Genomic DNA, 14118 nt, shown 5'->3' with positions numbered 1-14118 from the left:
CCTCACCGCCAGTGTATTTGAAACTCTGCTAAAAAGATCTCGACATCTAAGCAGAGCTTAGGCCAGAGCCATGGTGCTAACTGATGATCTGTCTCTCTTTGGATTCCTCAGCAGCCTTGCCTCAGGGAGCAAAGGAGTTGATTCACGTTCATTTCTGTCACTCACTGGGACCTGAAAGTGATCTTACTTTTCTGATTAAGCTATAAACCGGTGCAGGGAAATTGATGCTGATTCTGAAAAAGCTAAGAAGTATTTCGTGTTGGTGTTTCAAAAGTGAATCTTGATCAGTATATATTGTGCTTGGCTAAGTAAGTTCTTACCTTCTTCTTCTTACCTTAGATCAGCCTGAACTAATCACAAGTGCTGGGTTTTACTTCCATTCTCCAGAGCGTTATGCAAAATAAATTGCATCTCTGCCTTCTCTTTGCTTATCTACAGGGCACAAAACAGTTTATTGGATTTCAGTATTTTTGCTCCTACTCACTTCAGCTTTTCCATTTTCTGTTTAAAAAATAACTGCTTAAACTAACCTTAAACTTTCCAAAGAAAATGTTTCTCACTGATCGTTGCATACGAAGGTGACACACCATTTTTAACTGTGTACGACAGCATCAAGTTCCTGTCTCTGGAGACAACTGAACGATGATTTCTAACTGATGGCTTAATCTAGAGCTGTGATAAACATCTGGCAAGCTGTGTATGACTATGTAGGTATTAAGAGGTCCTTAGGGAGAAGCATGCTTGTCTTAGTAAATGCAGCTAACGTCTTTAGACTAATTATGTTTTCTAAAATATAAAATGTACAAAATTTGGAAAATGCACTTTTATGCAGTGTTTTTCATACAGAATGCTAAAACATACTTTTTTATTTTAAATAAAACCTTTTTTCCCCCCTCTTACCACAGGATAATGAGAAAAGGACCCCTTTACATGCTGCTGCCTATCTGGGAGATGCAGAAATTATTGAACTACTTATTTTATCTGGTATGTTCTGTTCCTGTTAATGGAAAAAAAATAACTATGCACATCCAAGGAAATATTTTATGTTCCTTTTAGTCTGTGTAGCATTTATTGAGATATTTAATGTACTAGAAATCAAAGATGTGTTTACTGAAATTTTGGGTTCTAGACATATCAGTGTTATACTACTGTGTAGTTCTGCTCTAAAATACTTATTTGTGAATAGTTTTCTCAGTTACAGCTATTTTTATTAGTAGCTTCATCAGCTTTAGGTAGTTTAAGTCTAAAGAAGTAATACTGTCTATGTTATAGGTAGGTGTTAGCAGTGTTGCTTTGGTTCTGAAATGGCCTTCAGAAAAAAACAACTGATGTTGAATGTAGAAGATGGCATCCAGAGTTGGTAATACTATTTTTAAGTATCCTTTGCCTTTGGCTTAAATGCACAGGATATAATTATGGTCATCTGAAAATTTTAAAATCTCTTTTTTTCTATTTATTTGTAGTAACACAAAGTGCAAGTTCTGTAAAACAGTATACTTCTGTCTTTAAAAAAAAAAAAAAAAAGGTAGAAGAACCAAGAAACTAAACCAAAAACTGGGAAGTAAAACTTCATGGCTGAGATACTGAACTGATTGTCTTTGATCTTGGATAAATCTGCCCATCAGGTAGCTTGAGCCTGAATTCGTTATATGGATGTTTAAGATTTAGAAAGATTGAAACTTATAACAGTCCCATAGAACTACTTTAATCTTCAGTCTGCTTAATGGCACACCTTACCTGTGCAAAGCTGACCATTTCTACCACACCACCACCCTCCCCATCAACCTTTAATAACAAGTTTTACTTTAAGGAAGTGTCACTTTTAAGACTGTAGAAGTCACTTTCAGACTTTCAATTGAAATTACCAGGCACAACTTTTTAACTGTTTATAATTTAGCAAGATATAATCTTGTCGTTACATATACGATATGTGCTCTCTCTATATAATTGTATATACTTACACTTAATATCACATTATGTGTGTATATATAGAGAGATATACATATATATAATAGATATACATATACATAGAGATATATATAATAGAATCATTGGATGGTCTGGATTGGAAGGAACCTTAAATCTCATCCAGTCCAACCCCCCTGCCATGGGCAGGGACACCTCCCACTAGACCAGGTTGCCCAAAGCCCTGTCCAACCTGGCCTTGAACACTTACAAGGAGAGGGCATATTCTCATAGTAATATTCTGTAGTGATAATTTGTCCAGAAAAATTCACCTGTGTTGCTGAGAAGATGTTATTTTTTCCCTATCAAGACCCCAAGTTCCGGTGACTTGAAGTGATATAATGACCCCTTTCTTCTGGAAAGAGATCTTGGATTTGGCAAGGATATTTCTTTTTGTTTGAGTTTTCAGAGAGATTAAAACAAAACAAAACAAGCCCACACCCCCAAACAACTAACAGTGTTAGAAACTTTACGGAGTGGTAGTTGGCTACTTTTGGGAGTGGAGTTTCTGACTGTCTTGGGTGAATGGAATCCAGTTACCAGAACTGTGATTGAAGGAAGTCTCTCTCTTTCTCTCAGGCAAGTGACTTATGGAGGGAGCAAGATTCTAGTTCAGATATTAATGAAACAAGAACCTGATTGAGAGATGGCAGTAGGGGAAGAAAGGCTGGTCATGCTATTTGGGCAGATAGCCTGGGGTTAAGTGTAAGAAAAGTTGGAGAGCAGAGGAAGAAAGTGAAGAACTAAGAGTTAGGGCTGTAGGAATAGTCCAAAGTTGGGCCATTGCATGGAGGAGAGGTTGTGGGGTGCTGCTGTGTGTGCAGATTGCTCAGGAAGACTGGGAGACATTGATACGCCTCAGATGAAATTTAGTTAATGAAAATCACGATTTACTTACACAAACCAACTTACTAAATAGTTGCTGAATAAAAAGCTTTGGAAGCTGTGGAGTGTATAGGCGATGTCAGTCTAACCTCACTATGCTCATGTGCTGTGCTGTAGAAGCAGAACCTCATGAATTTCACAGAGAGGAGCTGTGCTGGGAATGAATCAGGTGGTACAGTGAAGGAGGCACAAATGCCAGTTGTTGTTGCATTTGTGAATTAATGAGGAGGGACGTTAGCTGCAGGATGAGAAAGTGATATCTACATGTTAAAGCTGTTCAGTTTGAAAGCCTGGCACTAACTTAGGCACTAATCTGTGTGTTACCTGCTTGTAAGCTGTGGTTTTAGGCTAGCGGCTTAAACCAGACTCTTCAAAAAGTAGTCACCAATTGGGTCTTCCTCCTTTCTGAATGCTGGTTTTGAAATCTTCATGGTTTGGAGAGTGTGAGCACTCACAGCTGTATCTCAAGAGCTGCACCAGCTACTTCTCTGAGAAATCAGGTTGAGGTGTCTCAAAATGCACACGCCAAGATTTTTAATTTAACTCTCCTAATTGGAAGATGGGGAACAGAGGTTAAGTGTATTTATCCTCTCCATTTCATAAAAATATGGAAAATTCATCTATTGTGTTTCAGCTGGAGATCAAATCTCTCCTTTGAGACAGATGTATAATGTTACATTTTGTTGTAATAGATGAGCATTAGGGAGCAAATAAAGAACATCTGTTAACACAGCAAGGCTTGAAGAATGCTTGCTGTGTTGGGAGACCTCTATTTGAACAATGAGAAAGTAGTTTGTTGAATAAGTAACGTTTCTGAACAACAGTCTTGTCCGTGCAGTAAATTTGCATGTAAAAATTTTGTATATGGCTTTAATTGGCCTATCGTAATATATCTGCAGAAGGGAATTAATTAAATAGTGTAGACTACTTTTATCCTAGCATTATTCACCTTGTGAGAGCTTGATTTTACAACTTGTAATGTCCTCTAATGTAATGTAATTTTGCTGGAATGTTACTAGGAACCACTTCACAGTTTTCTTGCTATGCAAGCTATCCTACGAAGTCTGTTTGCTTTGGCTTTTTTATTCTCTCTTCAAACTGGACCTCAAAATTACTGAGAAATTGGAGGAAAAGGTGAAGGAGGAGGAGAAGGAGGAACTTAAGAAGGAAGATGAGGATAAGGAGGGGGGAAAAGAGGACAAGGATAAAAAGGAACAGGATGAGGATGAGAAAGAGGAGAGATGAGGAAGAGGAGGAATGAGAGTAGGTGGAGGAGAAATGGGAGGAGAAAAAATAGAAAAAGGAACAAGAATAGCAGAAGGAGGATGAAAAGGGAAAAAAAGGAGAATGAGGGGGACAAAGAAAGAAGTGGAGGAGGAATAAGAAAAAAGAATAGAAGAAGGAGGAAGAAGAACAGGTTGATAAGGAGAAAGAAAAAGAGGAATATGAGGTAGAAGAAAATGAGGAGGGTGAAGAACAGCAGGAGAAGTCAATATTTATGTTTCCACTACTCAGTGGCTCTTACCCAATTCTTTCTCATTTTTGTCTGTTTTTAGTTGAAGTGTGTCTCATATATTACCTGGACATAGTTTTGGGTTGTTTGTTTGTTTTTTATTGGAACCTCTTTTGCATCCCCCTCCAGGGGATCCACACTGCTTTCAAGTGTGTATTTTGGATCACATATTGCTGTTACAATATCTTTGTTACTTTGCTATAGACCTAAGTAACCTATATTGCACATTCTGAAGATATAACCACTTGAGCCTATTTGCAAACTTTTGTGGATTAAGTTTTCAGTCTTGCAAACGTACTTACTAGTTTTTGAATTCTTGAGATATTTTCCCACCAAATCTCAAGTCTGCTCTGTGATTCCTCCTCTTGTAGTCTTCCAAGGGATCTGAAGGTGACGCTTTGGACACAGCCTCGGAATAGTAAAGAAAATTGCTTCAGTGACTCCAGTTTGAGGCTGAACATGTAGATTCCAATTTGTTTTTTATCTTGAGACAGAGCTTCACTGAACTTATTAATAAACTGACAATATGTGAATGTCTTGCCAGAAAATTCTCATACCACTATCATCTGTGGAAGTCTAAATATTCAAATCATCTCTCCCCGTTAGACTGTAGCCAGATAAGCAATTAGCATTATGAAATTTTTTAAGTAAGGAGATAAACAGTAGATAAAAAGGACATCAAGATATTTATTTATAGTGTACAGAATGATGGAACAGAAGTATTTTAGTCACTCAAGAATCATAATTTTAGAAGTGTTTTCTTTTTTGTATTACTCTGTAAAGGCTTGTAACACCCATCACAGTTGTATTTTTATGATGTACGTACAACTGTGCGTCCTGATGTTGTCTTTGCATTATTGCACTGACTTTAATTGTGTAAATACTCCATGCCAAACTACTGAGAAGTAGAAAACTAAAATAATTAAGTCTTAATCAACTGAATGTTCAACTTCTGTTTTTCTTTCCAAGAAGTCCTGTTTAAAAACCAAGCTCTTCTTTCAGCTAAGTTCTGTGTGTGAACTGTTCTGGGGAAGCTTCTGGCTTGGTAAAACAAAAACAAACCCCCAAAACCGTTCTGTTTGTCTTACGCTTTTTTAATGCCATCAGAGCCTGTTCTGCAGGCAGGTAACGTGAAGAGCAGTGTGGTCCCAGAATGTATTCTTTTGATTAGCAACTTTTTTTTTTCCATGTGTTTTCTTTAAAATACCACAGACTGCTATTACTTTCACTGAAATCAACATAATTCATGAAAATCAACAGCTAAATTATCTGTTCTTTTCTTTTGAATAGATTTAGTTACTATATTGCATTGATACTTAAATGCTAACCCAACACACTTCTGTTTGTTTAACCCCAAATTTTCTCTGCATGCAGCTCAGCGTACATGAGTGTCTGGTCAAACTCAGTCTCATTAAGGTTTGGTAGACCATGAGTTTTTGTTGTGCTTTCCTCTGGGTCGGCTGGAAAATGTAAGAATCGTGCTGATGCTGGAAAACTATCATTACAGTAATAACAGATTTTTGGAAAATAGCAAAGACCCCCCAACGTTACTCCACTCTACTTGCGATTCTTGCATCTGATTCTGAAGCTATGCAAGTATCAAAAGTCCATCCAATGACAGTGACACAGCTCAGCTCTTGAAAGGCTTTTGCTGCATAAACAACAGCCACATGAAGCTCCCTTTGTTTGGGCTGCAGATGTAACCGAAGGCATTTCACAGGGGCTCCTTTTACACTGGCTGTATCTTTTCAGCCGCTTCCTCTTCTTTTGACAGTGATGTTGGCCACCGTTTTCTTTTTCAAGCTGCCTTAACTTCCCTCTGGCAGCAGTAACAGCCAGGTGCTGTGAAGAAAGTAGCTCTAACGCTTTGAGAGAGGAAGTGGAGCTGACTTATGAAAAGGTAGAGATGTTCAGTAGCTCAAGGAGCCTGAGGACCTCGCGTTGCTCTCTGCAGCTCCAGAAGGTGGTGGCTGAGGTGTGGCAGAAACTATGAAGTTCTGAAAGGAAATGGACTTTTTATGTTGACAAGGTAGGGAGGTTCTGGAGGAGGGCATTGACTTGATGGTGGTTTTCTTCCCTTTTGTAGCCAGTGTATCCATGTGGTTTTTTAGTTGGTTATTCTTCTTGTGTGTTTTGGCTTGGTTTTTTAACAATAAAAAGAAGAACTTGTTGAAGCATCATTGTGACTGGTCAAAAGATATCCCAGTCATGTCCCTCTCAGATTTTTTTTTTTCATTATTTTGTAGATCCTCTGCTACACATTTAGCTTCTAAGTAGGAAGAAGCTTTCTCTCAAAAAGGTATTACTCATTATTTTTGCAGCAATAATGTTAAAGTATCCCATGTTTCAATAGGAAATTAACCTAGGTTTCTATTATTCACTGCTCTAATTGTTATCTCAAACTTTCTTTTACTTACGGACTTTATCTCCTTTGGAATGTTCAAATATTTTTCTATATAAGGAGAAGTTTTCTTCTCCAACTGTTCATTCCCCAATTTAGTCTGAGAATTTCTGCTTGCCGTTTAAGCACTTCCACTGTTGTCTTTGCTAGATCAAAAAAGTGGATAATTTTGAAAGGAAAATACTTAAATAGAATCTTATTACAGTACGGCCTGTTGGTTATTCTCAGTGATTTATAACTGAGGTCTTCCTAATTTCTGCAAAGATAATTTCTAAAACTATGTTAGTATACAGAGTTATTAGCAGAAAAAGTTTGTTAGCTTTTTAAAATGCAATCTAGAGATCTTATTTACATCTTTTACTTTACTATTGAGGGTTTCAGATACTGAATATCAGGTGTCTTTATTGCATATGCGAGTGAAAACATTTCAGTTTTATTCGCTTATATTAAGATATTCAGTTGCTAGCACATCATGTACAATAACAAGGGAAAATACTGTCCTTGACAGTCTAAAAATACAGACTGCAAATAGAGCAGTGGAAGGCAGTTCAGGACTTGAGTTAGGACTGTGAGTGAAGATGAAAATGTCTTGTCAGTTCTGTTGGAAATAGAGTCAGAAAAGAAATGCAACTGGTGATGCGTAAGTGATGTAGCTGCTGCATTCATCAGTCTTCTGAGGACGCTTACAAAGGGAAAAGTTCTGGCGCAGACTCACGTAACTTGGGAGGAGTTCAACAGCAAAAGTTTTTACAAGAGGAGCGCAGAGGGCGTGTGCTGAAACACAGCTGTATATACTTCTATGGCACTTTTGGATGAAGGAGGAGATGTGTGGCTGTTTCTTGCAGGATTTCCTGCCCAGTCATTCATTGCCTGTCTCTCTGAGCAATGGGTGAGATGCTAGCTCATATTCCAATGTAAAGATATTGAAACCAATGATTTAGCAACTGGATTGCAGAAATGTATGTCCAAGTATTGGTGGCTAATGGCACATTTAAATGTGCAATTGCCAGATATGAATCGATATGATTAAAGCTTCCAGGAACACTCTGTAAATTAATGCCGATATCGGGTTGGAAAAAGTGTCTCTTGGAACATAAATTTTCTAAAATAAGTAGCGCTGAGTTTGTTTCAGTAGTTTCCATCCTAGGTTATTCATTAAAACATGTCTTTCTAATTGTTAGTCTTGTGAATGCAACTTTGCAAAATTACTTAGAAGATTCGGGGAGAAGGGAAGAAAAATTTGTAATGCTTCTCTCCCTGTCCCCCTCACCCGCTTTCACAGAGCAGAAATCTTGGATGTGTAAACTTACTGGGCTGTACTAGTGAAGTCAGTGATGAAGTGAAGACCTTGTTCAGTATTTCAGTTCAGTGCATCAACAGGGAAGAACAAGTTGGCTTGTTTGGAAGTTGCAGTTTTAGGGGAGTGTAATTTACATCATCAGTTCTTAAGTTCATTAAAAGATGATGGATATTTGTGTGCAGCGTTGCATTTGATTTCTCTGTCAAGTCTCCAAATCCTTTTTCTGCAAGCTTTCTGGCATTAAAAAAAAAAGAAATAAGAAATTTATACATTAGACAAATGAAACAATTGAGCAGGTTTAATAAGTGTGTTAAGACCAGGCCCCTGGGATCTGGAAGATCTGGTGTGGTGGAATTTGTTTGGTTTAGTTTTTGTTTTTATGAAATAGGTATTGGGATATGCCGCACTGTTTTGAAAGAGTGAACTGCTGCACAACTGGCATTTGAAGTGAAGGCATTAGAAATGTGAGATGTGCCCTGGTTAACACGTCAGCAGGTTGAGCTTCACAGAGATAATGTTGCGTTGGCAGTGGTGTCCGGTGAATTATATGCATGCACGCATTCAAACCATCTTTAAGCAAATCGTGAAGCAAATAATCTTTAAGCAAAAGATATTCTGTAAAACTGTAAGATATTTTCTAACATTTATTTGCAATTATTTGAGGTAGAGCTTTACCCCAGAGGGTAAAGGCTGTGAACTTCACTGTTGCATGGTAGGAGTATGATAGGTTTGAGGGAGCTTTGTGTTTCATGGAGAGCATCTGAAGGGGAAGGGAGGAACGGTAACATTTTCCCCAAATCATGTGCTAGGGAGTAAAGAGCAGCCCAGAGGGGGGGTTATGTCCTCAGATATAGGCCTGACTGGAGAAGTTGGTTTATGAAATTTAAATCACTCTTGGCAGCTCTTCTTGGAGAAATTTAAGGGGGAAGCATCTCTGTGTTAATTGAAAATGTTTTGCTTAACAGATTTAGAGCTATAGATCTCCCAAGTCCCACATTAATAGTGTATATGCATTTTTTGGTAGTATGCTTATTCTGATTATTAGTTTAAAATTTTGTCTTTCTATCTGACAGTTTTGGAACTCCTTTAAGAGTTGTTTGTTGTAAGGGTTGAGAGGGGAACAAACTTGGTGGTTCTTTCTTAAATAAGCCTTTCAGAGATTTTGATCTTTTGTCAAAAGTCAATTTTGGTTTTTCCTTTGTCAGAGAATCTACAATTTTTTTGTGCATTTGATAAGTTAATTTATTTTAGTGTCGACATATTACACTGATTTAATGATGGGATCTCCTAGACTTGGGCTTTCTTGCTTCTTTGGGTGCAAGATCACTTCAGTGGGGAGAAGGAGATATTGTTGTGTTGGTTTTGTCCTTGTGAGAGGACCATGTTACTTTTAGGTATCTCTTCAAATTTCCTTAGGCCTTTTTTTTGGCTGATGCTGGTTTTCTTTCTTACCAGAAACAACAAACACTTTCAGACATTCTTTTCCTTTAGTCCTAGCAACTTTTATTAACTTACCACTCAGAAAGCCTTTGGTACAGTATCTTTTTGTATTTCTTCCTGCTCTTCTCTAATGTGAGTTTTAGGCTGTGTGTTAAAGTACCAGAAACGTCAGTAAATGTCTTGGCTGAATCCATGAACACGACTTGGACTCTAAGCACATTCGTACTAGAGATTAGGTGACTGCTGCTTCCTTGCAGTGGAAACACGCATTTCTCGCCTTCTGCAGGGCATGGTCCTTCTCCTGTCTCAGTCTTCATCAGCCAGGTGGATCTCACCTGATCCCGGAGCTTGCAAATGCATTTTCCTGAGGAAAATCAGGATGGTGAACTCCCATAGTTCCTTTAAAACACTTCAAAGACATTTGTATCCAAAAATTAGAAACAGAAATCAGTTAGATTTTGAAAGTCTTCATTCCTTCGTTGTTGGCTGTAGACATGAAGTCAGGTGGAGCTTGGAGTACCATTTGGGCTCCTATTTTTGTCTCGTCTGCTAAAAATAAGGTGTGGCTAGCAGTTACCTGGAAGACAATCAAGAATTACCGATACCTTTGAAATATATAGATTACATTCTCAGTTACTGATCATTCAGGTTATTGTCTTTTGGGAAGGATTACCAAAAATCCTAAGACATTTCAAATTACTTTTAGAGTCCTTGTTCTTTTTTTGTTCACATTCTGTGCAGAATTTGATAGAGTGCATTACATTATGGTACATGATATGATGCAGTACACTAGGTCCTTATGATGGTTGACTAAAGCAGATATTTGTGGTAAGATCAGGTCTCTTAAACTTCTGTTAGATTGTGCGGGTTTTCTTCAAATGGCCTTGGATTTTCTTCCCATCCCTTCAAACCTATTTTTCAAAAAAACTTTTGAACTTTGAAAATAGGATGACACCCAAAGCTTTTGAAATTTGGATCAGGGAAGAGGGAAGTTCCTGAAATTGTAGCCAGCAATTAAGCCTCAGGCTCTGTCTGGTGCTTGGAAGACCTTGGAGTGGCTGTTTCAATCCAGCATCAGCTTCCATGTGGTGTTCTTAAGCCTGGGATGGGTTGACTAGAAACTGATTAACTCAGACAATTTGTTTCAGATCTTTGGTTTGCTTAGTATATACAACCACAATTTTGTACAGGCTGCTAAGTTTCTCTGTCAGGTTGTTCAGCTGAACTGGGAGAGGCTTTTTTGCTGGTGCAGCCCTGGGAGACTTGGATCAAAATACCCTCAGCAGAGTTTCCTGATCAGAAGCCTGTTTGACATCTTGTGTCTCTCTGCTCTTCCATACTTTTCTATTCTTTGCAGAGAAAAAAAAAATAAAGTTGGCTCTGGCATAACATTATTATTTTTAGCCTGAGATGTTAATAAGCTCTGACCATGGGCAGGGTCACCTCCCACCAGACCAGGTTACCCAAAGCCCTGTCCATCCTGACATTGAACACCTCCAGGGAGGGGTCACCCACAACTTCCCTGGGTTATATTGCTCTATGAACTCTTTCCAACAGTATTTCCAAATTACTTTCTGAAAAAAGTAACATTTTGTATAAGCTATCACAGCTCTATAAAATCTCAGCAGTTTTCAAACAAAGATGGCTAAAGTTCCATTCAAGGTATAAAAAAACTTGTAAGGTTATATACACACACATATGTGTGTGTGCATATGTATGTGTGTGTATGTATTAGTAAGAAATAAAATCATTAAGCTTAATAATTAAGATTTTTTGTTTGTTGAAGTTCACTGGAAGTTAGAATGTAGTTAGGTTGCTTCCTTCAGGAAAATAAAAATCCCCAAATTATTCTTTCCTTTTGTTATTAAGGGAAAAATTAAAATCAAAACCCAGGCTTGTGTCCCTTACAGATGTTTATGCAACCTTTTTTCTTGGGAGTGAGGGCAGCTGTTTTTTGGGTATGCTTTTAGAAGCAGAAAGGTTGTTACAGTCTAGCTCATAAAGGGAGATCCAGGAGGTCTTGAAGTGGGCTAGGTGACGTGGTGGAGTAGACATTCATTCCTAAATTCCTAGTAGTAGAAGCAGTGTCATTCTGTATACCTGCGCATCAGGCTCACCAACGACAATGAAACTGGAGAATAGATGGAAAATAAGTGTAGCCTCTTTCTCTATTTGAATGCAGAATTTCAACTACAGTGGGAAAGTATGAGATTTTTGCTGCTGAATGAAGGCAAGGAGTCAGTCTTTCTTACCCAACAGACTTTTATGTGCCTTTGGAATTGCAAAAGATTAGGAGTACACTTTGATGGAAGAGTATTATGGATGCAGCATTAAAAGAATTTTCTCAAAGGGTGGAGTTTAGCCAGAGAAAAGACTCCTTTTCATTTTTGGCATCATGCTGAGTCTAGAATAAGTATCTTGCAACACTTCTATCTCTGCACTTGACAATATTTAGGTCTTTCTGTAAACATATAATAAATTTGGTTTTCTCATTTTTTGTTACAGGAGCTAGAGTTAATGCCAAAGACAGCAAATGGTTGACTCCTTTACACAGAGCTGTGGCATCTTGTAGTGAGGTATGCTTTTTTTAAATATTTGACTGCTTTGTGTTAAAATAAGACATCTCAAATTACCTTTTGTTCCTTGTTCACTTTTTACAAAGCGAAAGTACTCCAAACATTTGGAATTGCAGAACATTTTTGCAACAGTTTGTTTAACCCGTTGAGGATATGTGTATGTATGTGACATGCCTGAGTAGGAAGAAAGAGGGAAAGCTATAAACACCACTTCCCTAGCAGAGGATTCTGCATGCAGTGTTCTCAGGTCCAGTTTACTTCTCTTAAGGTAACCAGAATAGTTCAGCATGAGGGAAGTAGAGATGAGCTATGATTTAGTACGGCATTTACAGCATCATCTATGCATTTCTTCATATATATATATTTTTTTTTTTTTTACATTCTTGTCTGTTCAGGCATTGAAAAAATAAATGGTTCTGTAAGGCCTGCAGACAGCTTTTTTTGAAAAAGCGATTAATGAGTTAAGATAGTACTGAAAATCACTTTAAAAGTTATAAATTAAATATGTATGAAGTTTTTTGAAGTCTGCCAGTTACACAGTTGTGAGACTATAGTAATGTAAGAAATGAATTTACTATTGTTCTTCTGTTGTTGATGTCCTAATAAAAATTTTAAATGCCTGTATAAGATCAAAACAAACAGAGAAATGCCGAGCTTGTTATGTGGAAGAGTTTATGCAAAGCTATCTCCTTCGAGATCCTGAGTCAAATCAATGCTCATTTCAGTATGTCTAAAAAATAAAGGTTTTTTAAGCATGCTAAGAATCTGTGTAAATTTTTTTTGAGAAGATGGAATTTGGTATTTTGGTTTTGGCAAGCATTGAACTTAAACTATTTGATCCATGAAGTATCTAAACAAGCCTTGTTTCAGTTCTTGCTTTTGAACTCCTTGGATAAATTGCGATATTTTGTCACTAGCATTAATAACTAAGTTATGTGGAGATAGTGTTATTCTAAACAGTGCTTGAAAATGAATCTCCAAGGGTGCCTTATTCCCAAATGCTGTTTGTTCTTCTTGAGGTATTTTTAGGCTGCTCCTCTGGGAGCTGACCAGAGCACCAAATGCTGCATTCTTCACAGCTGAGGAACAATGTAAGCTCCTTATATCAGTAAATGATAACTTCAAGAAACACAGCCATGGTCCTATTTCCTTTTAAACGTAGAGTATTTTAAACAGAGTACTAACCAAAGGCAAACAACACATGTAAACCAATCAGACTACCCAAAAGAATGATAGACACTTGTCAGAAATTTCTGTGTATAAACACAGTAAGTCAGGAGCCCACATACACGGTTGACACGAGTACTGCTTCGCAGCTGACAGACATACCTGACTTTTGGGCATTAGATGAAAAAAAGCTGTAATGAAAAAACTCTTGATAATTATTTCAGTAAAACATCTGGACTTGCTCTTGAAGTAAGGACAGCTGCAACTAAACAAGGAGATTGAAACATGCAAAATATCTGGAATTACGGATTTGACTGTAAGTTCAAGAAACTTCATGTCAAGATGGTCACACCCCAGGCCTTTATATTTGTGTGCCTGGTGTACTTTGCAAAAAAATAGAAGAAAATCTAAGCAGATTCACTAATTCTTGAAATTCATTAACACATATGCACAGAAAAACATATTTTTATACTAGTGCTGCAGTGCTTCCTTCTACAGAAGGAGTAATAGTTGTTCTAAAATTTCCTTGTTCTGATTAGAATTTTTCTTAATATTTCAAATAAGAAAAGTTCAAAATATTGATTAGATTTTTTAAAGTACTAAATCTGTTTAAGTTTCTTAGATACCAGAGCAGCTATTCAATTTCTCATTTAAATTACAAGCCTGTCGTGCAGTATTTTCAGTTTTATGTTTGTTCCTATTTTCTTTTTTATTGACAGTAGAAGAAATTGAACATTTTAAATATAATTTATTGTAATAAATAGAATCAAGTGTTGCTTAGCATTCTGCTTGTGGCTATTGTACCACACTGTAATTTGAAATTTCCAATAACTACTTGTGGTAATATGTTTTAAGTTTAAAGTGCCAACCA

General features: G+C 37.3%; 1 protein-coding gene across 2 annotated transcripts in view; it reads left to right on the top strand.

The window, feature by feature from the left end:
* Window positions 1-14118, top strand: part of ANKRD28 (ankyrin repeat domain 28) — a 76158-nt gene that overhangs the window by 19999 nt on the left and 42041 nt on the right. For both annotated transcript variants that reach the window (XM_010186812.1, XM_010186811.1), the window contains exons 3-4: window positions 906-984; window positions 12010-12080. In XM_010186812.1, the coding sequence (XP_010185114.1) occupies window positions 906-984; window positions 12010-12080 (150 nt within the window). The remainder of the gene's footprint in view (window positions 1-905; window positions 985-12009; window positions 12081-14118) is intronic.

The sequence above is a fragment of the Mesitornis unicolor genome, unplaced genomic scaffold (assembly GCF_000695765.1).
Source record: "Mesitornis unicolor isolate BGI_N332 unplaced genomic scaffold, ASM69576v1 scaffold9606, whole genome shotgun sequence".
Taxonomy (NCBI): domain Eukaryota; kingdom Metazoa; phylum Chordata; class Aves; order Mesitornithiformes; family Mesitornithidae; genus Mesitornis; species Mesitornis unicolor.
This window is presented reverse-complemented; position numbering and strand designations above follow the sequence as displayed.